Source organism: Natrix helvetica, assembly GCF_964273705.1.
Source record: "Natrix helvetica genome assembly, chromosome: Z".
Lineage (NCBI taxonomy): Eukaryota > Metazoa > Chordata > Lepidosauria > Squamata > Natricidae > Natrix > Natrix helvetica.
The window spans coordinates 79,698,206-79,724,515 of NC_138554.1; the positions used below are offsets into that span (position 1 = coordinate 79,698,206).

The window sequence follows — 26,310 nt, forward strand, 5'->3', positions numbered from 1 at the left end:
TCACGACATTGGCTCCTCCCCCCTGGGCCAATTTTCAAATGCCGTCCTCCCACTTTATAGTATGTGCCCATTTGTCCAACCATACAAGCCCCAAGATGATTATTTCATTTATTTTTGGTGCTATGATGAATCTGAAAAGTTCATAGTGGCAGCCTATCTGCAACTTCGCCAAGTCAGTAATTAGCTTGGCGGTGGCCCCTCCAATTAGTGTCCCATCCACTTGCTCAAACTGAATGGGATTGGCTAAGGGTCTTGTTCCTATGCCTCGCTGCTCCATGATGGACATGCTGATTAAGCACCAGGTGCAGCATGTGTCCACGACTGCCTCAACTTCCCCTTCTACCCCAGTTTTGGGCACTATGAGTTTGGCTTTAATGGCAAAGGGGCGGATGGGTGCACTTACTACCCGCTGCTTTTTTCCTCCTCTGAACTGGGAGGGGTTTCTCCATCTGGCAGAGTCTCTGCCTCCTCAGGCTGGGCATTTGATCCTTCTGTTTGGTGGGTGAGACAACTCTTTTCAGGGGGCTTTGGGAGCCCTTTTTTTGTCTCACTGGTGGCTTGGATGCACACTAGTGGGACTGGGGCTGGGGCCAAGCATTCCGATTCTCCGTGTCCATGTTGACCACACTGGTAACATTTTATTGCTCCCGCAGACTTGGGGGCAGGCATTTCGGCTTGCTCTGTTTGTCTTTGGTGACCCAAAGGTCTTCTAGTCGGCTTTTCGGCAGTGGGCTTTCGATGGGAATGAAGTTTGTGATCCAGAATGACTGAGGTATTATACCAATTCTGGATCTGTTCTGGCACCCCACCTATGCTGCATGCCTTTCTCAGTTCGGGATCTAGGGCATTTTTAAATGTGTGCACAAGGAATCATTCTGGCCAGTCCCTTAGTTTTTCGGCCACCCTTCTAAAATCCTAAACTAATTCCTTCACAGGATGGCCAGCCTGTCGCAATCCTTGGATCTGCTCTTCTGCTTCCACTTGTTGGGCCACATTGCTAAATTGGATTCTGATCAGCTGAACGAACCCGTCTGCATCTTCCAATTCAGGAGCCATCTCTCGTGGCACTTTGCTACCCATTTGGCCGCTTCCCCTTTATTCATCCCGTCAGTGAAATCATCTCTCGGTCAGAAGGGTATTGATTCCCAAATCGATCAATGTGCACCCAGAGTTGATTTAAGAAGTATGCTAGCTTCCCAGGGGTCCCATCAAATGTTGCCTGAAATCGAGGGGGCACAGGAGCTGGTGGGGCTGGTGCCTGGATTTGCCAGCATGGTTGGGTGGGTGCTTGGGGTTGGAGCCCCCCTTGTGGCGGTGCTCCCTACAGCTGAGGTTGGGCAGGAACCTGTTGGGGCATTGCGGCTGGGGATGCCCCTACGGTGGTGGCTGGGGATGCTTCTGGGGTGGTGGTTGCCCCTGCGAGTGACCTGTTGAGGGGTCACTCCCTGGGGTTGCCTCAGTTATCTGAAACAGTTCCATCTGCTGAGGAAGGGCAGGCATTCCTTGGTATTGTGCCCATCCATGGCCCGGGAAGAAATCCCACTTCGGTGGGACTTGACTTGCAGGCTTCAACCCAAACATTGGTGGCTGGTTAGGGGGCGAAATCCCCCACCCCCTGTGCTGCTGGCTGGGTTGATTTTCCCATCCCGGTTGATGGGCCGTCTGTGCCCCAGAGTGAAGGGGCACTGCTGTTGGTATTATTCCAACGGTGAGGTTTTGGGCTGACCTGCTTTTCACTGTATGGAAGGACCATAAATCCCCACTCCATTGGGTTGCAGAGTCTCGACCTGAGAAGGCAAACGCTGGCTGGGCCATGGTCTACCTGTGTGGTTCAGAGCTAAAGTAAGGGTTGATTCCACTCATGTTAAGCTGTCCAAATTGGTCTGGGAGGCCGGTCAGAGACTGACTGCTGGCTGAGATCGCCAATCATTAGAGCGCCTGGTTGGTGTCTGCTCTGGTCCCCTTCACTCGTGGCTGATCCTGCACCCACTTCTGGCTCCAACAACAACTCCTTAGGGGAAATAAATCCCATGGCTTCATCTTGCAGAGTTTGGTCCGATTGCGAGGGATGCATAGGGGCCGGCTTTGCGCCTAGCTCCCAACTGGTGTTCCCTCTTCGTGGCCTCCATGGCTTCCACTATGGCTTTTGAAGGCAGGTAGATTATCTCAACAGATAGGCGATCCATCATCTGCTGCTTTCTCCATGAGAGAATTATTGAATATTGAATAAATATGAATTATTTATTCATAAGAAGTAGTAGCAAGCATAGTTTCTGAGAATAAGAATAATAACCAACAGAAATATTCACAACACAGTATTGTTATTTATAACTTTACAAATTAACAATAAATTTTAAATTGTGTTTTGAAATGGACAGGCAGACAATACAGTAGATAAAACTGAAGCCTGACTAAAGCATTTGCAGCGAATGAAATTTGCAAAATTGTATTTAAAGCAATAGATACCCATGAACCATCACAACCACTAATGAGGTTCCAAAAGAAAAAAGTGCTGGTCCACTTTGGGCAAAGAGATTCAGATCATAGCTGGGATCTGAAACTCCAGGTTTAAATCAGGATCCAGAAAAAACTCTTAATTACATTTGTTTGCAAAGGAAGAACTATTTTTACCAACACTTTTGAACATTTAAACAAAAACTTTTCCATTGTACAGAACCACCCCCTTCTTATGCAGATTTAATTTCCATTCAGTAATCCTTATCCAGTCAAATTCACATATCAAGCACTGGTCCTCAACATCTACATTTTTAGATTAGGAAGGAAAGTCTCCTCTTCTTGCCAAATTGAATTTCAATGGCAAAAGTATTTCTCAGTATTACCTTATATATAAAAATGGATACGTGCTTTTGGGTAAATAAGCAGCATATATAGTCTCTATTGCTCTGCGCAAGGCAGTTGACTCTACCAATCGATCTGGAAAGAGAATAGAAAACATTGTTTCAATTACTTTTCCAAATTATCATTTTTATAACCATTTCTGAAAAAGCTTAGCATTTATATTCAAAAAAACTATACCAAATATATAATACAAAAACAAAATTTTATGATTGTAAAAATGTTCTTAACAATCGTATATAAATCATATCATCACATTCAACAAATATTCTTAAAGACATACAAACTCAATGATTTGGAACCAAGATCTGTCTGTTTTAATGACAATTAAGAGCCTTCATTATAAAAAGAATGATCTATTTTGCCCAAAATTATATTTGAATTAAGATCTAGTTATTTGGTAAACAGCTTATATTTCTTTCTACATCACTGAACATAATGATTCTGTCATGACTGTGATTTTTTTTCTTATTTATGATTTCTTTATTTATGATTTCTTTTCTTATTTATGATTTCTGGTACATAGTCAATCAATAGTTTACAGTTTTTCACCTTTAGACTCTCCTTATGCTAGAGGAATATTAATTAAATATTATGGAAAACCAATGAAGGTTGAAAATTATACTTCTAATATAGTTGATCTTAACTACATTAAATCAAATCAACTTATATCTTGATTCAGGACCTTATTTGTTTCCTCAGATGCAAGTTGCATAATGAAGACTACACTGGGTTTTCAAAAACACATCAAAGATTATGTACACAAAAATGTATACATTTTTTCCTTTTCCCTTTTTATTTTAAATATATTTTTATTGTTTTTACATTTAAAACAGTGCAGCACAGTGAAGTCGTAATGACCATACAATCACATTATATACAAATAATCTCATCCAATAACTATTAGCCTACTTAATACATTATCTATCCTTCTATCCCAGTGATGGCGAACCTTTTTTGGCTCGCGTGCCACAAGTGGGGGGAACGCAGGGGGGTCGAGTGCGGGCATGCCGCACCCATAATGCAATGTGCGACCCCCCCCACAGTGCGCATGTGCGCAAAATGCGCGACCCCCCCATTTTTACATGTTTTTTTTGCCCTCTCCATGCTCCAGGGGCTTTATAGGAGCCTGGGGAGGGCGAAAAGAGCCTCCCCCGACCCCCCGGAGGCCCTCCGGAGGCTTCAGGGACTGTCCAGAGGCTTCCCTGAAGCCTTCGGAATGCTTAAAACCACCCTCCGAGCAAACCGGAAGTGACTTCCGGGTTGCTCGGAGGGTCGTTTTAAGCGCTCCGAAGGCTTCAGGGACAGTCCCTGAATCCTCCGGGGGGGGGGGGAGACTCTTTTCGCCCTCCCCAGGCTCCTATAAAGCCTCTGGAGCCTGGGGAAGGCGAAAAATAGCTTTAAAAAAGGTGAACAGGGCAGCTGGCAGCTGACATGGCAGCACCTCGCGTGCCCTGACAAATGGCTCCACGTGCCACTTGTGGCACACGTGCCATAGGTTTGCCATCACGGTTCTATCCAATCACATTATTTACAATTTGTTCCAGTCTTGTCACCTTGTCTTATACCAATAAAATCTATTCCAAACATCATAGTATTCCAATTCCCCTTTATTTTTTAATTAGAGGGTGAGCCTATCTTCTTCCGCACAGCCGAAAATTTTCCTAATTATATCTAACTCTGATGGAATATTGTCTTTTTTCCAATACTGTGCATAAATTATACGCGCCACAGTTAATACATGTATAATTAGATAGAGCACATCTTTCTTATACCCCTCTGGTATTATGCCTAGGAGAAAAGGCATAATGGTTTGGTTTGTATAAAATTTGATCTCCCACCATTTGTTCCAACCATGACTGTATCATTTTCCAATATCTTTTTGCCTCATTGCATGCCCACCACATATGATAAAAGGTTCCTGGCGGTTAATTTTTTTGCCCAGGTGACCTAAGTTTCTTTGACATGTTCTTCCTCAAGTTTATATTCCAGCAAAAATCTGTACAGCACTTTGATCAACCTATCTTCTATCTCTATCAGAAGTTTATCTAATATTGTGTAATCTTGGGCAATGCCTTCCTTTTTCCCATCCTGTGCAAACCTTGATTGTATCTGTAGATAAGGCTACCGTTCTAGGTGTACCCCTTGTGATGCCAATTCTAGTCTAGCTTTTATTTCCCACTGTCTGTTCAATAACTCTTTGTACGTGACTATTTTTCCATGTTGATTAAATTTGGGTGTATGTATTTTCCAACGTGAAATACCAAATGGGTATTTCAATATAATGGTCATGTTTAATTTTATTCCATACTAATAACAGGGACTGTCTGATGTAGTGTCTACAAAAAAACTTACGTGCGGATCCTTTTTCATACCATAGGAAGGCATGCTATCCTGCTTGGAGGTCATGTCCTTCCAATTTGAGTAATCTTTTGTTTCTCAACATTCTTTTATCCATCTTAGAATGGCCGCAGTATAGTAAAGGTCCCAGTCTGGTATGCCAAATCCTACGTTTTCCTTGGTATCTTGCAGAGCTTTGAAGTTTATTCTTGTTTTTTCCCCTGCCATATAAAATTAGAGGCCAAAATCTTAAAAACCCTTTTTCTAATTTAATGGGAATGTTCTGAAACAGAAAAAGAAATGTTGGTAGTACATTCGGTAGTACATTTCTCCTTTCTTGTCTCTGATTGCACCTTTTCTCTTCCTATCTGTGCCTTGAGTCTTTGCATACTTCCTCATCCTCCTGACCAATGAGTTGATTGTAAATTCTTCCGCTTGTTCCACCGTGTCTGTTCTGAATCTTTTATCTCTCCAAGTTACCAGTATGCCCTCTGGCATCAACCATCAAGTTAATTTCATATTTATTCAGCACTGATGTTAAAAATTGATAGGGCCTTCTTAATTCTTTAATTATTTTCGGTACCTCTTTTAGAACTGTTAGGTGTTGATTGTATACTATCAGGTCGTCTCTTGTTTTATTCAGCACCTCACTGCATATTGATTTTTAATGAACTTTACATGAACTTCCCTCGGGAGATTATTCTTTTTGGTGTAGTTTGTCTGGATTCTATATATCTCGTTGATCTCGCTTGCCATCTCATCATTTTCTATTCCCAAAGCATTTGTCATGAGATCTGCCATCAGATCCAGTAGATCCTCACCTTTTTCTTCTTTTACTTTCTGAAACAGTAGAAATTGGGATGCTTTCTCAGATTCTAATGTGAGGACCGTTAGCTCAAGTTTTTTCGCCTGGATCAACCTAGAGCTCAACTCCTCCATTCTTTTCTCTTCCTTCTCCATCTTTTCTTCTATTGCATTTATTCTTTGTTCGTTTTTATTGATCTGTTCCTGAAACCTTTCAAATTTATCATCCATCTTTTCCACTTTTTCCTTTAATTCTCCAGTGTCATTTCTTACTTCTCCAATATCCTTTTTCAACTCCTCATGATTTCTGGTCATGGTTTCTTGCATAGCCTGTAATATCTGAAGATCCTGAATTGAAATAGATCTTTCTCTCTGGAGCATGTTCTCAGAGGATCTCTGGTTTGAGGGGCTGGAGGCCGCTAAGGACGTTTGAGGGGCTGGCTCCCTCTCCATGCCAATTGTTGTTAAATTTGTAACACTTGTCATTTTTTAAAAAAAATTGGATCACTAATTTATTTATTTTCCAAAACTCCCACCTTTGTCTCTCACTTGTAGCTTCCTCCAGTCCCACTTTCTTTCTTCCTTCCCCCCCTCTCCCTCTTCCCCTACTCAATAATCAATTCTTAATCAATTGCGAGGTGCAATCTTAGGGGTTTTTTAGTTAAATGTTCTATTCGTTTTTTAGGGGGTTCCAGGGTGGGGGGAGGGGCTAGTCAGACTGAGGGAGGGACCAATGCCAAGCCGGCGGGTGGAGTTAATAAGGAAGTGAGGGGGGGGAGTAGTGATATTCCAGAAGAGGGTCTTTTTATTCCAACGGTCATGGGGAGGGGCAGGTGCGAGGGTAGCCAGAGATCTTATCGCTGGTTGGGAGACCGGGGCCGTGGTCGTTGGGTACGGCCGGTCATATGTCCCAACCCCCGCAATCTAGGTGGTCAGGCCCTACAGAGCCAGGGCCTGAGACTGATGCTATGCAATGCCAGGTCCGTTGTCAACAAAGCCCCCCTCATTAACGACTTGGTGTCGGAGGGGGAGCCGGACCTGGCAGGAATCACGGAGACCTGGCTGGGCCACAAGGGAGGTCTCCCTCTCGTGGAAATGTGCCCGCCAGGTTACCGCGCATTTCATCAGTCACGGGCACTAGGCAGGGGTGGTGGGGTAGTGGTCATTGTGAGGGAAGGTCTCGAGCCGAGAGAGACCACTGTGCCACAGATAACCGGTTGTGAGTCCCTATGCGTGAAATGGGCCCCAGGGAGACAGCTGGGCTTGCTGATTGTATACCTGGCTCCTCACTATGCATCAGCAGCCCTGCCCGAGCTCCTCGAGGTGATCGCCGAGATGGCAGTTGAGACCCCAAGGCTGTTAGTCATGGGGGACTTTAACTTGCCATCGGTAGGGGAGACATCCGAGGTAGCTCGGGAGTTCATGGCTTCCATGACAGCCATGGACCTGACCCAGGTAATTCAGGGCCCCACACACGAGGGAGGTCACACACTGGATCTTATCTTTGTCTCTGGCCAGTGGAGGAGTGATCTGGGAGTAGGGGATTTAGTTATTACACCCCTGTCATGGTCAGACGACTCACTTCTCCGGCTCGACTTCCCAGCCGCTACTCCCCATCGCGGGGAGGCAGAACCGGAATGTCCAAGATGGTTTCACCCCAGGCGCCTGATGGAACCTGATAGGTTCCAGACGGAGCTTGGGCCATTTCCTGTAGCCCTGACCCGCACCCGGATGGAGGACCTAGTGGCTGCATGGAATAGTGCGGCCACTGGGGCCTTGGACCGGGTTGCGCCTTTGCGGCCTCTCTTGCGGCAGCGAACCACCCAGGCCCCTTGGTTTACCGAGGAGCTGAGGGTGATGAAGCGCCTCAAGAGACGCCTAGAGAGCAGATGGAGATCGTCACGCTCTGAATCTGACCGATCACAGGTGAGAGCCCATTTACGGACTTACCTTGTGGCGCTAAGAGTGGCCAAGCATCAGTATTGTGCCACCCTTATTACGTCCGCAGATAACTGCCCTGCCGCCCTGTTTGGGGTAACCCGCTCCCTCCTTCAACAGAGGCCGCGGGAAGCCCCTTTGCAGGGCAGAGAAGAGGAATTTGGGGAGTATCTGCAGGACAAAATTGCTCAGATTCGAAGCGAGTTGGTCTCTACTAGTGGCCTAGAGGGGACGTCGGAGGTGGGTCTTGAGGCTCCACTCTGGGAGGAGTTTGACTCTGTTACTTCTGACGATATGGACAGGCTGCGTAGGCGATTGCGAGCCACCACATGTTTACTGGACCCGTGTCCCTCCTGGCTTGTACTGGCATCCTGGGAGGTCACACGAGGCTGGCTCCAGGAGTTAGTTAACGCTTCTTTGAGTGAGGGGTTCTTGCCGGCCGTCCTGAAAGAGGCGGTGGTGAGGACCTTACTCAAGAAGCCTTCCCTGGACCCAGCTGTGTTAGCCAACTACCGTCCCGTCTCCAACCTTTGCTTTCTGGCAAAGGTTGTAGAGAGTGTGGTGGCACAACAGTTTCCACACCACCTGGAGGAAACTGATTATCTGGACCCACGCCAGTCCGGTTTCCGGCCCGGCCACAGCACGGAGACAACATTGGTCGCGTTGGTGGATGATCTCTGGAGGGCCAGAGATGGGGGTTGCTCCTCCATCCTGGTCCTACTAGACCTCTCGGCGGCTTTTGATACCATCGACCATGGTATCCTATTGCATCAACTGGAGGGGCTGGGGGTGAGGGGCACCGTTTCGCGGTGGTTCTCCTCCTACCTCTCTGGTCGAGTGCAATTTGTATTGGCAGGGGGGCAGAGGTCGACCTCGAGGCCGCTCACTTGTGGGGTGCCACAGGGGTCGGTCCTCTCGCCTCTCCTGTTCAATGCATATATGAAGCTGCTGGGAGAGATCATTCGTGGGTTCGGGGTAGACTACCATCTGTATGCAGATGATACCCAGCTGTACATCTCTACCCCGAACCACCCCAATGATGCCGTCAAAGTGATGTCCCAGTGTCTGGAAGCCGTACGGATCTGGATGGGAAGTAACAGACTCAAGCTCAACCCGTCCAAGACGGAGTGGCTGTGGCTACCGGCACCCCGGTTCAACCAGCTGATTCCATCACTGGCCATTGGGGGCGAACATCTGGCCCCCGTGGATCGGGTACGCAACTTGGGCGTCCTCCTAGATGCCCGGCTGTCAATGGACGACCATGTGACAGCCGTGGCAAGGGGGGCGTTTCACCAGGTTCGCCTGGTGCGCCAATTGCATCCCCTATTGGACCGGAACGCCCTTTGCACAGTCAACCATGCGCTTGTGACGTCCCGACTGGACTACTGTAATGCTCTCTACATGGGGCTCCCCTTGAGATGCACCCAAAGACTGCAGTTGGTTCAGAATGCGGCCGCGCGGGCAGTCTCGGGAGTCGCTAGATACTCCCAAGTAACACCTCTCCTGCGTGGGCTGCACTGGCTACCTGTAGCTTTTCGGGTGCGTTTCAAGGTGCTGATTATCATCTTCAAAGTGCTCCATGGCACAGGGCCTAGTTATTTGCGGGATCGTATCCTGCCCCATACATCCCTTCGGCCGATTCGCTCACACAGAGAGGGACTCCTCCGGGTGCCGTCCACTAGGCTGTGCCAGCGGGCGACGCCCAGGGGAAGGGCCTTCTCTGTGATGGGCCCAACTCTCTGGAATGACCTTCCCCCTGATATTAGAACAACCACGGACCTCCGCTCCTTCCGTAAGAAGCTCAAAACCCACCTGTTTAATCTAGCTGGCTTGGCCTAATTCCAGCTCTCCCACCCCAGCCTGTATTTTTAAATGTTGGTCTTAGGCTTAGTTTTTAACTTTTATAAATTTGTACAGGGGTTTAACGTTTAATTCGTTTTTAACTATATTTATGATTATTTGTAAGGTTTTTTAATTCGGTACCTGTACACCGCCCGAGTCCCTTCGGGGAGAGGGGGCAGTCTAGAAATCAATTAATTAAGGAGTATTGGGGGGTAATATCAGCTATATATCAGTAGATTAGCATACTATATGAAAAGTTATCAAAATAGATAGAGAAGGAAAGAGACCTAATGTTAGGTTTCTAAATACCATGCAGAAATAAATCATTGTCCAAGGCAAAACATCCTTAATGGTGCAATTTATTCCGCAGGCATGTTAGCACGGCTATGGAAAATTTCAACTCTGAATTACATCCTGTAAGTTCACCCAGTTGAGAGTTCATGATCTCTCCCCACACCCACAAATCCATCACATGTTCCAATCATCATCTTCCACGCTGGCATGTACACCCATCTTCTTCCGGCCAGGTGTCGAGATGCGAAGACAAAAGATGACCTTGGCTTCTACAAAAGAATGTCAACAATCCATTCTACAATCCTACTCCTTTCTATTCCCTCCCAACTACTACACTATTGAAACAGCATAGAGAATTATTAAAAAGTGTGGCAGGCCATATATACATATATACATATATACATATATACATATATACATATATACATATATACATATATACATATATACATATATACATATATACATATATACATATATACATATATACATACATACATATAGGTCTTGTATTCGGGTCTTTTCCCGTGTAAGATTGAGATTGTCTTGGTAACGTTTCGGTGAGGTCTCACTCGCCATCTTCAGGCTGGGTTTTCTTTTAGCTCAAAACCCAGTCTGAAGATGGTGAGTGAGACCTCGCCGAAATGTTGCCAAAACAATCTCAATCTTACACAGAAAAAGACCCGAACACAAGACCAGCATACCTACACCCATGAAATTCTACGAAAACATATAGATATGTTTTGTCTTTCGGCTCACCCTAGGAGCCATCCAGGCAGAAAGCCATTTTTTTATGTTGCCTTTGTTACATTTGTGTTGCATTTGTGCTGATAAATAAATAAAGGGAAACTAGTATAGATCTATTTCAAACTATTTAGCTCTCATCAGCTAGCCATACCCTTACTGGGAATTGAACCTGGGCTGTATTACATACCAGGCAGTTGTATTAGCCACTAAGCCACAGGCTCTCCTCCTTTATCAGCTAAGCCAGGGAAATAGGTATGTATTGTGTCACAATCCCTGGTATGCCCAAATATGGGAGGGAGCATACTGCTTCCCTTTTCTGTCTTTCGGCTCACCCTAGGAGCCATCCAGACAGAAAGCTCTCATCATCCTTCCACAAGCTGTCAAGATACAGACTTAACAAAATGCACAATCAGTGAAAGCCATTTTATCTATATGTTTCTTCTTCAGACCTTCAATAATTTACCTATTTTCCCCCAGGTGCTTCAATATTATCAAAGTTGTTCAAAGCCAGCCCTTATTGTGATGACTAATTAAGTTTAAATTCGGCTTCCCAGTCAGTTCAGAGAAGGAAGGAAAAATTTCCTGCCTCCACTTCAACTATCCGATCTTCTTACTTGCTTACTGGCAATCCAACTTCACTCAGCACTTTCCTCTCACCGCTGCAGTGGGGGAGATAGAAGGGAAAAATCCACCCCTAGTCCTAGATTCAAGCCACTCAACCCCCTGGGCTATTTTGGAATAAAATACCTTTCACCAAGATCAGGAATCAAATAAGCCACTCGCAACTCTGCCACTTCCTCTGTTTGATCCCAGCTTACTCCGACCAGCTGTCAGCACTCTGGGACAGCCATTGCAGATCACTCTCTTCTGCACCCGGGGTTATGAAGGAGATTTCAAGCCCAGACCCTGAACCACCATCCTATGGTCATATGAAACCACCCTTCTTTGGTTTTCCCTACACAAAACCTCCGGCTTGCAAAAATTTTGCAAAACAAACCTCCCGGATACCAAACCCAACTGCTCTTCACGGAGCTCTCCATTCAAACAAAAACATGGAGTTTTTTTTCTTCATTTTCAGATCATGCTATTTCATTAAGATTCAGTGCTATAGTTATTGCTATCATTTAAAAGGTCTGTTTTAATTTCAATATATGGATGAACTATGTGGAAGAAAAAATAACCAGTAGTTTCAGGATGGAGTTAATAACAAAAATGGGCCTTTAATGAGTGAAAATATCCCTTAAACATTCAGTGAAAATATGAAAATGAATATATTTGTACTTACGATTTACAAAAAGTAAAAAGATGCACTTCTTCATAGAATAATTTGCATTTGTTACCAAACCTTTCATTTTAAAAGCCAATGTTGCATCTTCACAGCCGACTTCAATCAATTCTCTAAAAATATTTAAATAAAAATATAGTCCTTTTACTTTTTAAATAAAACTTTAAGCACACACTAAAACTATTGTAATTAATAACTATTAAATATGCAGCACATATTCTGCTCATGATTCCACAGTTTTCTAAACTTTAATCCCAGATAAGGCCAGATTACATCTTCTATATCTTCAATATTATTACTAATACTAATCAGTAATTAACAGTTTTAGATACAACAGTAAATAATATCACCGTAGAAATTAGTCAAAGTTCCTTACTCACAAAATAAAACTAATTTCAGTAAATACATCCTCTTATAGTTATTTTCATACCTCCATAGAAGTATCTAGAGTAATTTTTCTTTGTAATGTACAATTTTAGGGAAACGCCTTAAATTGTTTTTAGAAGCACATGGTAGCCCATTTAAACTATAACCAGACAATCATGAACCAGCCTTTCATAAGCTTCAAAGTGCCCTTCCCTTTCACATTCTTTTACATATGCAAGAAAAACCAAGTACTTGTTTTAGATAGTCAGTTCATTTTATCAATGAAGAAAAATAATAATTACTCCAATCATGTTCAAAAAAATCAGTTAACAAAAGATAATTATTATAAATCAGAGCTCAAACTTTTCTAATCCTTTCGTGCACTATTGAAACATGTATATATTATGATAAAACATTTGGAAGAACAGAAAAATGTTACCTTCAACCCATTTATTTCAAGTAACCCTTTTTTTTAAAAAGCCAATTCAATAGTCCCATGCGTCCCTTAAATAAACTAAACTATAATTTGTTTAATTTTAAGGGTTGCTAAAATTTCTGTGTGTCAAAAGGCAAACTTGGAACGTCTTATAACTGCTGATGAGATCACTTTAGTTATAAATCAACTTAAATTAGCTAAGGCTCCAGGGACTGATGGTTTGACTGCAATGTATTATAAAACTTTACAACTGGAAATGATTGAATATCTTACACAACTATTTTGTAATATACAACAAGGAGGTAAAATACCTCCCTCATGGAAAGCGGCTTTTATCTCATTGATACCTAAAGATAAAGAGGGCCCTAAGAAACCAGAGGATTACAGGCCGATATCTCTTCTGAACACAGATTATAAAATATTTGCTAAGGTACTAGCCAACAGATTGATGCCGGTTATTCAAGAGATTATTCATCATGATCAAGCAGGATTTATTGAAGGAAGACATATGAAGGAGAATGTAAGGCAACTCATAGATTTATTTGACTATCTTGATAAGAATAAGCAGATCTCTGCAGTGCTGGTTTTCTTGGATGCAGAGAAGGCCTTCGATCGAGTGAACTGGAACTTTCTAACCAAGACTTTGGAAAAGATGGATATGGGACCACGATTGCGGCAGGCGATTGGAGCAATTTATCAGCAACAAAATGCACAACTTATTATTAATGGAAATTTGTCAACAACTTTCGAGATACAAAAAGGCACAAGACAAGGTTGCCCATTATCCCCATTGTTATTTATTTTAACTTTGGAAGTCTTGTTGAACGCAATTCGGGACTCAAAATCCTTAGATGGCATAGCTATCAGGCAAAAGGAATACAGAACTAGAGCATTTGCTTATGATCTGGTTGTTACCCTTTCACATCCTTTGAAATCAATAATCCAGATGAAAAGTATCATAGTAGAATTTGGCATGGTGTCTGGGTTTAGACTAAATCAAAACAAAACGAAAATGATGGTTAAAAACATGACAGAGACTCAAAGAAAGAGACTTGTAAGTTTAGCAGGTTTTGAAATAGTTTCTAAAGTTAAATATTTAGGAATACAAATTTCAGAATCAAATACAAAACTTTTCTTAAATAACTATGAAGTGTTGTGGCAAAAGATACAGAAAGATCTTGAAGCGTGGAAAAAGTTACAATTGTCTTTGCTTGGAAGGATCTCAGCAATTAAAATGAGCATTCTACCTAGATTTATCTTTCTATTCCAGATGATTCCGGTGCTTAAATCAGATAAAACCTTGTTAAATTGGCAAACAACATTAAACAAATTTGTTTGGAAGGAGAAAAAACCGAGAGTAAAGATGAAGATTATGCAAGATACACGTGAAAGAGGCGGCCTCAGACTCCCAAACCTTCGATTGTATTATGAAGCTGCGGTATTAACGCATGTAGCAGATTGGTTTGGGAAAACAAAAATGGAATTGTTGAATATAGAAGGCCATGATCTTGTTCTGGGATGGCATGCATATCTTTTTTATGAAGACAGGGTGGATAAAGTGTTCAACAACCATGTTCTCCGTAGTGCCTTGATGAGAATATGGAAGAAGCACCGGCCTAATTGGGATTATAAAATACCCCTTTGGTTGGATCTTGCAGACACCAAGGGGATTATGAATATTAAGTCACTCGGGGGTTGTTTATATAAAGATGTGCTTATCGCTGATGGGGGCGAATGGAAGTTAAAAACTTTGGAACAGCTGTTGGAAGAAGGAATTACTTTAAATTGGTTACATTACATACAGCTTCAGAAGAGATGGGAAGAAGATCGCAGGGTCGGTTTTATGGATAAAGAAGTGGAACTGATTAAGCAGATAAAAGAGACTGGTCCAAAACAAGTTAAAAGAATATATAATGTACTGTTAGAAAGAGACTCAGAAAGTGAATTGGTTAAGGATTGTATGATTAAATGGGCTCAGAATTTTGGTGAAGTGGTTATGTTGGAAACGTGGGAAAAAATATGGGTTCAGAATGTTAAATTTACACAGTCACAGAATTTAAGGGAGAATTTTTATAAAATGTTTTACAGATGGTATTTAGATCCTAAAAAATTATCATGCATGTACCCAAATGTTCAACCAAAATGTTGGAGATGCGGGTGTCTAGATGCTACCTTTTTTCATGTATGGTGGACTTGTAACAAGGTTAAAGCTTTTTGGATAAAAATATGGTGGGTTATGCAGAATGTATTTAAGAAAAGAATACAATTCACTCCGCAAATGTTTTTATTGGGTATAGTTAAGGATTTTACCAAAGGGGAAACAAAATTGGCCTTGTATATGGTTACAGCAGCTAGGTTGTTGATTGCGCAACATTGGAAAAAAGATTTTTTTGCCGACAATTGATCAATGGATTCAGAAGGTGGCGGGGTTCGCTGAAATGGCAAAAATTTCAGCTTTCTTAAAAGCTCAGAAACAGGAGGATTACACACAGGAATGGGCAAAATGGATTGATTATATACAGAATAAATACCAGACTAGGAGTTATTATGTAGCCTTTAGGTAAGAATGTTTAGACCGATAGATGATCAGAGTAAATAGTATATGGGATGTTTGGAATTGTTAGAGTGGTATACAGCGGAAGTCAGGGGGGTGGGTTTGTGTGGGAGGTGGGGGAGGGTTAGGGTGGAGGGTGGGGCAATATATATGTATGAATAAATTAGAAGATGGGACTAATGAAACATTGTTAGGCTAGGAAAAATTTATATTAAGAGTTATAGATGTTAAATTAGCTTAGAAAATGGGATCAATGTGTTATTATTAATCTAAGAGAAATTTATATAGTGTTTGCTGGGAGGAGAGGGGTTATGAGTAATCTATTTTAAGATGGGGGAGGGGAGGGGTTAAAGTGTTTGGTATAATATTTGAATGTGAATTTTTGCGGGGGGGTTGGGGGGGTATAGCATTTGTATGAGATTTATATTGTGTGGAGGGGGGGTGAAAAGGGGGAAAATTTGTTTGTACAAAACTCTTTTAATAAAAAAAAGAAAAAAAAAGGGAAAAAAAACGTTACCTCACAGTACTGCTGGAAGGCACTCCATGTAAAATGGAAATAGACACCGGGTCTGCTTGGTCCATTATATCATGGAGTAACCTCAGGAGGTTAATGCCTTCTGTTAACATGCAGAATTTGAACTCGTGTCCCTGCAAATTAAGTGACTATCAGGGCAATTACATCCGAATTTTGGGTTGCGGGGAATTCAAAATTGAATATGGGTCTTTTAAAGGGCGCCTGCCGCTTATTATAGTGGCTGACCCCCTGGCTACATTATTGGGGCTTGACTGGTTTGACTCGTTAGGTCTTTCTATTGCAGGGGTCCACACCATGAATTCCAAGGATGACTTCGCCATCCTGACCAGGGAGTTCGAGGATGTGTTTAGTGACACACTTGGTAAATATACACGGTCGCCAATCTCTTTTAATTTAGATCCAAGCATCGCCCCAATACGTTTAAAAGCCTGGCAGGTTCCCTTTGCTTTAAAAGCTAAGGTGGACGCTGAAATTGATAAATTGTTGGCCCAGGGAATATTAGAGCCTGTGGATTATGCCCGTTGGGAAACCCCCATTGTGATTCCCCTTAAGTCGGACGGATCAATTCAGATCTGTGCTGACTATAAGACAACAATAAATAGGGCCCTTCAAGCTAACCCCTACCCTGTTCCAGTAGTGCAGCATCTGCTGCACTCCCTGGGGCAGGGTAAGCTGTTTGCCAAACTCGACCTTGCCCAGGCATATCAACAACTGACTGTTGATGATGCGACGGCTGATGCCCAAATTATAGTAATCCACTGTGGGGCTTTCCGATGCAGACGCCTCCAGTTTGGAGTATGCGTGGCTCCGGGCATTTTTCAAAGTATAATGAAGCGGGTGCTCCAAGGTCTGCCGGGGGTAATCCCCTATTTTGATGACGTTTCAATTGCGGCAGATAACCGGCTGGAATTAGTCTCTAAAGTAAGGAGTGTCCTCCAGCGGTTTCGCGGTGCTGGCCTTAAATTTAAAAAAACCAAATGTTTCTTAGGGGTAGAGTCTATTGAATTCCTGGGGTTTCTAATAGATGCCCAAGGAATTCATCCAACCCCATCCAAAATTGAAGCCATACAAAATGCTCCTGCCCCCACGAATAAGGCGGAACTGCAAGCTTTTTTAGGGCTCTTAAATTTTTATGCAATGTTCCTGCCACATAAGGCTACAGTTGCAGAGCCCTTACACAGGTTGCTTGATTGCTCAGCTTCCTGGAAATGGGAGAGCCGCGAAGCACATGCATTCGTGGCTGTCAAACCTCTGCTGACGTCATCTGCTGTCCTTATGCAGTACAGCAATAAATTGCCCCTCATTTTGGCTTGTGATGCATCCCCTTATGGTATCGGGGCTGTGTTGAGCCACCGATGCCCTAATGGGACGGAAGCACCCATTGCTTATTTCTCTTGGACTTTGTCCAAGATGGAGAGAAATTATAGTCACTTAGATAAGGAGGCTTTGGCAGCTGTATCTGGAATCAAGCGGTTCCACAACTATCTCTACGGCCGCCACTTTCTGCTCCTTACTGACCATAAACCGCTGTTAGGGATTATTGCAGGTGATTGCCCTACCCTGACCATCCTTTCCCCGCGCATGTCGCGGTGGACTGTTTTTCTGGCAGCTTACTCGTATCAACTAGAGTACCGCCCTGGTAAGAGCATGGGGCATGCAGATGCCCTCAGCCGCTGTCCATTGCCATCTTTAGGCCCAGATCCAGCTCCGGCCGCAGCTGTCCTTTTAATTGAGGACTTGGAGTTGCCGCTATCGGCCACTAACAAGCCGTTCACTCTAAACAGGACCCTGTCCTTTCTAAGGTGCTAGATTGGACACGCAGAGGGTGGCATAGGGAAAAACTACCCGATGAATTCCTTCCGTATGTTAGACGGCATATGGAACTTTCAGAATTAAAAGACTGTTTGTTGTGGGGCAGCAGGGTGGTGGTTCCACCTTCGCTCCGCAAGACAGTGTTAGAATACCTCCACGATGGCCATCCAGGCATTGTGAGAATGAAATCTGTTGCCCGCAGCTATGTGTAGTGGCCCAACCTTGATCAGGAAATTGCTGAGTGGGTCGGCAGCTGTCAGCCATGTCAGCTATCCTGACCGGCTTCCCCAATTGCATCACCAAGGGAATGGGAATTGCCTCGTGGACCATGATCCCGCATCCTTTGGACTTTGCGGGACCAGTCCAAGGGCAAATGATATTAGTAGTTGTGGACGCCTTTTCCCGTTGGACGGAATTGGTACCCATGAACTCAACCACTTCAGAGAGTACAGTAAGAGCTCTGCAGCGCCTTTTCGCTACCCACGGACTGCCGGACATGTTGGTGTCCGACAATGGGCCCCAACTAACGTCAGCAATCTTCCAAGCGTTCTTGGCAAGATTGGGTATCAGGCATATCCTAGTGGCTTTCATTTTCATTTTATTAGACTTATAAGCCCCTCCCACTCCTCGAAGGGACTCGGGGCGGCGTACAATAAAAAATACATGACACATATCGCATGGAGGAAGTATAAAAAACTCTCAACATCAATTATTACAAATCATAAAATAACACAATGATAATAAAGTTAAAAAACATTAAAATACCCTAAAATTTAAAATTGCCAGGGGGATTAGAAGATAGAGCTATAGTTGCGCCAGGCCGGCTAGTTGGAACAGGTGGGTCTTGAGTTTCTTGCGGAAGGAGCGGAGATCAGTAGTAGTCCTAATGTCGGGGGGGAGGTCATTCCAGAGGGCTGGGCCCATCACAGAGAGGGCCCTGCTCCTGGGCGCCGCCCTCTGACACTGCTTAGTGGACGGCACCCGGAGGAGTCCCTCTCTGTGAGAGCGAATTGGTCGCAGGGATGTATGGGGCAGGATACGATCCCGCAAGTAACTAGGTCCTGTGCCATGGAGCGCTTTAAAGATGGTGATCAACACCTTGAAACGCACCTGGTAGACCACAGGGAGCCAGTGCAGCTCGCGCAGGAGAGGTGTTATATGGGAGTAGGCTCTCAAGGGCCTGCCTTGATGACGGGTTCGTGGACCCCGAGAGGTGCAGGACCCGGAAGCTAAGGGGATTTTTAGTAAAATGTTTTTTATCTTTTTTAGGGGGTCCCAGGGTGGGGGGGAGGGTTAATCAGACCGGGAGGAGGGCCAGAGCCGGACAGACAGGTGAGTCCAGGAAGGACGGGGATGCGGTGGAGGGGGGGAATATAAAGGTCACTAAAGCAGAGGGTTGTCCTATTACAACGGTCGCGGGGAGGAGGGGATGCGAGGACAGGATAAGATCCCAAGGTCGGTTGGGAGACCGCGGCTGTTGGTTACGCCCGGTCGCTTGTACCAACCCCTGCAGTCTAGGTGGACAGGTCCTACAGAGCCAGGGCCTGCGGCTGATGCTTTGCAACGCAAGGTCTGTCACCAACAAGGCCCCAACAAGGCCCCCCTCATTAATGAGTTGATCTCAGAGGGGGAGCTAGACCTTGCAGGGATAACGGAGACCTGGTTGGGCCACGAGGGTGGTTTACCCCTCGTGGAAATGTGCTCACCGGGTTTCCGTGCATTCCATCAGCCTCGGGCCCTGGGTAAGGGTGGAGGGGTGGCGGTGGTTATGCGGGAATGTTTAGAGCCGAGGGAGTTCACTGTCCCTCAGATACCCAGGTGTGAGTCCCTTGGTGTGAACTGGGGCCCAGGGAGGCAGTGGGGCTTGCTGATTGTATACTTGGCTCCTCGCTATGCATCAGCAGCCCTGCCCGAGCTCCTCGAGCTAATCTCAGCGACGGCAGTTCAGACTCCCAGACTTTTGGTCATGGGGGACTTCAACTTGCCGTCAACGGGAGCGGCTTCTGAGGTGGCTCGGGAGTTCATGGCTTCCATGACGGCCATGGACCTGACCCAATTAGTGCAGGGCCCCACTCATGAAGGGGGCCACACACTGGACCTCATTTTTGTATCTGAACAGTGGACGAGTGATCTGGGAATAGGGGATTTAGTCATCACGCCCCTGTCATGGTCAGACCACTCATCCCTCCGGCTGGACTTCCCTGGCGCTATCCCCCACCGCGAGGAGGCGGAACCAGACTCTATAAACTGGTACCGCCCCAGGCACCTGATGGAATCTGATAGATTCCAGACGGAGCTTGGGCCAATTCCTGTAGCCTTGTCCCGCTCCCGCTCCGAGGACCTAGTGACTGCCTGGAATAGGGCGACGACTGGGGCCTTGGACCGGGTTGCGCCTTTGCGACCTCTCCTGCGGCATCGACCCACCCGGGCTCCTTGGTTTACTGAGGAGCTTAGGGTGATGAAGCGCCACAGGAGACGTCTAGAGAGCAGGTGGAGGTCCTCACGCTCCGAATCTGACCGAACACAGGTAAGAGCCTATTTGCGGACTTACCTTGTGGCAATAAGAGCGGCCAAACGTAGACATTGTGCTGCTCTTATTGCGTCCGCGGATAACCGCCCTGCCGCCCTGTTTAGGGTGACCCGCTCCCTTTTATCGCAGGGGGCGCGGGAGACACCCTTACAGGGTAGAGCAGAGGAGTTTGGAGAATATCTTCAGGACAAAATCGATCAGATCCGGAGCGGGTGGGCCTCCGTCAGTGGACCAGACGAGCTGCCAACAGCGAGTCTTGAGAGACCATTCTGGGAGGAGTTTGACTCTGTTGCCCCCGAGGATTTGGACAGGTTGCGTGGACGGCTGCGACCTACCACATGTTTAACGGACCCGTGCCCCTCCTGGCTGGTACTGGCAGCCTGGGAGGTGACACAAGGCTGGCTCCTGGGCCTGGTGAACGCCTCATTGGGTGAGGGATACTTACCTACCGCCTTGAAAGAGGCGGTGGTGAGACCCTTGCTCAAGAGACCTTCGCTCGACCCAATGGAGCTAGCTAATTATCGTCCAGTCTCCAACCTCCCCTTCTTGGCGAAGGTTGTTGAGAATGTGGTGGCGCAGCAATTTCCACGACACCTAGACGAATCCGACTATCTAGACCCACGCCACTCCGGCTTCCGACCCGGGCACAGCACTGTGACAGCCTTGGTCGCGTTGGTTGATGATCTCTGGAGGGCCAGAGATAGGGGTTGTTCCTCTATCCTGGTCCTATTAGACCTCTCGGCGGCTTTTGATACCATCGACCATGGTATCCTATTGCGCCGGTTGGAGGGGATGGGAGTCGGAGGCACCGTTTTGCGGTGGTTCGGCTCCTACCTCTCCGACCGGAAGCAATGTGTGTTGACAGGGGGGCAGAGGTCGTCCCTGAGGCCACTCACTTGTGGGGTGCCACAGGGGTCGGTCCTCTCGCCTCTCCTGTTCAACGCATATGTGAAGCCGCTGGGCGAGATCATCCGTGGTTTTGGGGTTGAGTACCATCTTTACGCTGATGATACTCAGCTGTATATTTCAACCCCAAACCACCCCAACGAGGCTGTCGAAGTGATGTCCCGGTGTTTGGAAGCCGTCGGGGTCTGGATGGGGGACAACAGACTCAAACTCAACCCCTCCAAGACTGAGTGGCTGTGGGTACCGGCGCCTCGGTTCAGCCAGCTGACCCCATCGCTGGCCATAGGGGGCGAACAGCTGTCCCCTGTGGAGCGGGCGCGCAATTTGGGCGTCCTCCTCGATGCCTGGCTGTCAATGGAGGACCATGTGGCAGCCGTGGCAAGGGGGGCGTTCCACCAGGTTCGCCTGGTGCGCCAATTGCGCCCCCTACTGGACCGGAGTGCCCTGCGCACGGTCACTCATGCGCTGGTGACGTCTCGCCTGGACTACTGCAATGCTCTCTACATGGGGCTTCCCTTGGGATGCATCCGGAGACTGCAGCTAGTTCAGAACGCAGCCGCGCGGGTTATTATGGGAAGTACTCGTTACTCCCACGTAACACCTCTCCTGCGTGAGCTGCACTGGCTACCTGTGGCCTTTCGGGTGCGTTTCAAGGTACTGATTACCATCTTTAAAGCGCTCCATGGCATAGGACCTAGGTATCTGCAGGATCGCATCCTACCACACACGTCCCTGCGACCTATCTGCTCACACAGAGAGGGGCTCCTCCTGGTGCCGTCTGCTAGGCAATGCCAGCGGGCGACACCTAGGAGTAGATCCTTCTCTGTGATGGGCCCAACCCTCTGGAATGACCTCCCCCCTCTGGAATGACCTCCCCCCAGACATTCGAACTACCACCGACCTCCGTTCCTTCCGGCAAAAGTTAAAGACTCACCTATTTCAATCAGCTGGCCTGGCACTTTCTTAGTTTTACCTCCCGGGGATTTATTCATTTTAATTGGGTTTGGGGTTTTAATAAGCTTTTAATGTACTATATTTATTATTCTATATACAGTCTTGCAACCTCCTCCACCTACATATTTAATTATTTAACTGTTTTATGTATGTATTTTATAACGCATTTTAGTGACTGTACACCGCCCCGAGTCCCTTTCGGGAGAAGGGGCGGTCTATAAATACGAATAATAAAATAAATAAATAAATAAATACTCCCCATAATTGCCCGCGCGGCCGCATTCTGGACCAGCTGTAGTCTTCGGGTGCATCTCAAGGGGAGCCCCATGTAGAGAGCGTTGCAGTAGTCCAGACGGGACGTCACCAGCGCATCAGTGACTGTGCGAAGGGCGTCCCGGTCCAATAGGGGGCGCAATTGGCACACCAGGCGAACCTGGTGGAAAGCCCCCCTCGCCACAGCTGCCACATGGTCATCCATAGACAGCCGGGCATCTAGGAGGACGCCCAAATTGCGCGCCCGCTCCACGGGGGCCAGTTGCTCGCCCCCAATGGCCAGCAATGGAATCCACTGGTTGAACTGGGGGGCCGGTAGCCACAGCCACTCCGTCTTGGAGAGGTTGAGCTTAAGTCTGTTGCCTCCCATCCAGACCCGTACGGCTTCCAAGCACCGGGACATCATTTCAACAGCCTCGTTGGGGTGGTTCGGGGTGGAGATGTACAGCTGCGTATCGTCAGCGTACAGATGGTATCCCACCCCAAAACCACGAATGATCTCACCCAGCGGCTTCATATATGTGTTGAAAAGGAGAGGCGAGAGGACCGACCCCTGCGGCACCCCACAAGTGAGCGGCCTCAGGGTCGACCTCTGCTCCCCTGCCAACATGCATTGCGTCCGGTCGGAGAGGTAGGAGCAGAACCACCGCAGAACGGTGCCCCTTACCCCCAGCCCCTCCAGCCGGTGCAATAGGATACCATGGTCGATGGTATCAAAAGCCGCTGAGAGATCTAATAGGACCAGGATAGAGGAACAACCCCTATCCCTGGCCCTCCAGAGATCATCTACCAACGCGACCAAGGCCGTCTCTGTGCTGTGCCCTGGTCGGAAGCCGGACTGGCGCGGGTCTAGATAAGTTTCCTTTAGGTGACGTGGGAACTGTTGGGCCACCACACTCTCTACAACCTTCGCTAAAAAGGGAAGGTTGGAGACGGGACGATAATTAGCTAGCTCAGTTGGGTCCAGAGAAGGCTTCTTGAGTAAGGGCCTCACAACCGCCTCTTTCAGGACGGCCGGCAAGAACCCCTCACTCAATGAAGTGTTCACTAGTCCCAAGAGCCAGCCTCGTGTGACCTCCCAAGATGCCAGTACAAGCCAGGAGGGACACGGGTCCAATAAACATGTGGTGGCTCGCAGTCGCCCACGCAGCCTGTCCAAATCATCAGTGGCAACAGAGTCAAACTCCTCCCAGAATGGTCTCTCAAGACTCGCCTCGGACGTCCCCCCTAGCCCACTGAGGGAGATCCATTCCCTCCGGATTTGAGCCATTTTACCCTGCAGATATTCCCCAAATTCCTCTGCCCTGCCCTGCAAGGGGGCTTCCCGCGGCCTCTGTGACAGAAGGGAGCGGGTCACCCGAAACAGGGCGGCAGGGCGGTTGTCTGCGGACGCAATAAGAGCGGCACAATGTCGACGTTTGGCCACTCTTAATGCCACAAGGTATGTCCTTAAGTAGGTTCTTACCTGTGTTCGGTCAAATTCGGAACGGGAGGATCTCCATCTGCTCTCTAGGCGTCTCTTGTGGCGTTTCATCACCCTTAGCTCCTCGGTAAACCAAGGGGCCAGGGTGGTTCGTTGCCGCAGGAGAGGCCGCAAAGGCGCAACCCGGTCTAAGGCCCCGGCGGCCGCACTATTCCATGCGGCTACCAGGTCCTCCATCCGGGAGCGGGTCAGGTCTACAGGAAGTGGTCCAAGCTCCGTCTGGAACTTATCCGGTTCCATCAGGCGCCTGGGGCGGAACCATTTAGGACGTTCTGGTTCCGCCTCCCTGTGGTGGGGGGTAGCGCCAGGGAAGTCAAGCCGGAGAAGTGAGTGATCTGACCATGACGGGGGCGTAATCACTAAGTCCCCTATTCCCAGATCACTCGTCCACTGGCCAGAGACAAAAACAAGATCCAGCGTGTGGCCTCTCTCGTGCGTGGGGCCCTGAATTAATTGAGTCAGGTCCATGGCTGTCATGGAAGCCATGAACTCCCGAACCACCTCGGATGCTTCTCCCATCGATGGCAGGTTGAAATCCCCCATAACCAAAAGTTTGGGGGTCTCAACCGCTATCTCTGCGATCAGCTCGAGGAGTTCAGGCAGGGCCGCTGATGTATAGCGAGGAGCCAAGTATACAATCTGCAGGCCCAGCTGTCTCCCTGGGCCCCATCTCACGCCAAGAGACTCGCACCCGGATATCTATGGCACAGTGAACGCTCTCGGTTCCAGACCCTCCCGTATAATCACCGCTACCCCACCACCCCTACCCTGGGCCCGTGGCTGGTGGAATGCTCGGTAGCCTGGTGGGCACATTTCCACGAGGGGTAAACCTCCCTCGTCGCCCAACCAGGTCTCCGTTATTCCTGCGAGGTCCGGCTCCCCCTCCGAAATCAGGTCATTAATGAGGGGGGCCTTGTTGACAATGGACCTCGCGTTACATAACATCAGCCTCAGGCTCTGGCTCTGTAGGTCTTGGCCACCTAGGATGCGGGGGTTGGTGCAAGTGACCGGGCGTGTCCAACGACCACGGTCTCCCAACCGACTACAGGTTCTTCGTCTGTCTTCGCACCCACCCCTCCCTACGACCGTTGGTATAGCGAAGCCCTCTACTGGAATGTCATTTTCCCTCCCCTCCCCCCCACTCCGCTCACTCCCCTCCCGACCACACCTGTTCACCTGGCTCTAATCACACTCCTGGCCTGATTAACCCTCCCCCCCACCCTAGAACCCCCTAAAACTGTTAAAAAACACCTAATTAAAAAACCCCTGAGTCTCCGCTTCCTCCACTTCTCTGGGTTAATAAACCCGTCATCAAGGTGGGCCCCTGAAAGGGCGGAGGGTCATATCTGCGAGAGGGGGGACTCTCGCAGCAGCAGTAGGTCTGACCTCGAATATATCATGTTCGTATAATTGTCACAGGGCCAAGTTCGTTTTTTGGGTGCTGTAGTTGTTACCATAAGTTTGCAAGCCAGGCTCCTTATCATCCGGCCAGCAATGGCAGGGCCAAGCAGGCAGTTCGGTCAGCCAAGGTTTCATTGTCAAGAATGGCCCCGGGTAATTTAGCGACTAAGATAACTCACTACCTAGCAATCCAACATTGCACTCCCTTTCCAGTGTCTGGCAAGAGTCCTGCTGAATTATTAATGGGGCGGCGATTACGCACATTATTGGACCAATTGCACCCCACTTATGAAACGGACGCCCCTCACGTTGGAGGCGGGCACACTAGAAGTTTCATTCCGGGGGACAGAGTCTATGCCCGAAACTGCCAGGGGGATCCCAGATGGGTGCCTGAGGCTGTCACACATGTAACCGGGCCCTATTCTTATAGGGTCCGAAAAGATGATGGACGCCAGTGGCGCCGCCACATAGATCAATTGCAGCGCCTCAACCTGCAACACCACCCTGCAGATGAGTTACGTTCGAATGGACAGTTAACGGCCCAGCCAACCCTTGGTCGTCGCCTACCGGCCAGACCCACTTCTTCAACCCAAGCATCGTTCCGAAGCATTCTCATCGGGTGACTTACCTGTTGTTTCCAACGCGCTGCCTTGGGGGAAGTCTCCGATCACCAATGACATCCATCAGCCTGACATGGAGGAGCCCAATCAACAACCTGCTCTTCCAGCTCCTGCCCAGGAACTGAGAGGATCAGGGCAGAGCCGAAGCCGGCCCGCCTATTTAAAGGACTACGTCTGCACGATCCGGGGAGAAGGAGCGTTATGTCCTGGCGTAGCTGCTGGCAAACTAAGAAGACTGGCTGAAGCGCGAATGCCGGCTGGTGGGAGAATAGCGAGCACCTGATTTGCTACCTGTCTGACAGTTAACAGTATAAATAACTGTCAGACAGGAGCC

At 47.4% G+C, this 26,310-nt stretch overlaps 1 protein-coding gene across 1 annotated transcript in view; it reads right to left on the reverse strand.

Annotated features, from left to right (window-relative positions):
* The window catches only part of MLH1 (mutL homolog 1), a 118,433-nt gene that overhangs the window by 56,453 nt on the left and 35,670 nt on the right, over positions 1-26,310 (reverse strand). Inside the window, exons 9-10 of the mRNA XM_081932889.1 lie at positions 12,107-12,219; positions 2,841-2,934 (exon numbers count right to left, since the gene is read on the reverse strand). Of these exons, the coding sequence (XP_081789015.1) occupies positions 2,841-2,934; positions 12,107-12,219 (207 nt within the window). The remainder of the gene's footprint in view (positions 1-2,840; positions 2,935-12,106; positions 12,220-26,310) is intronic.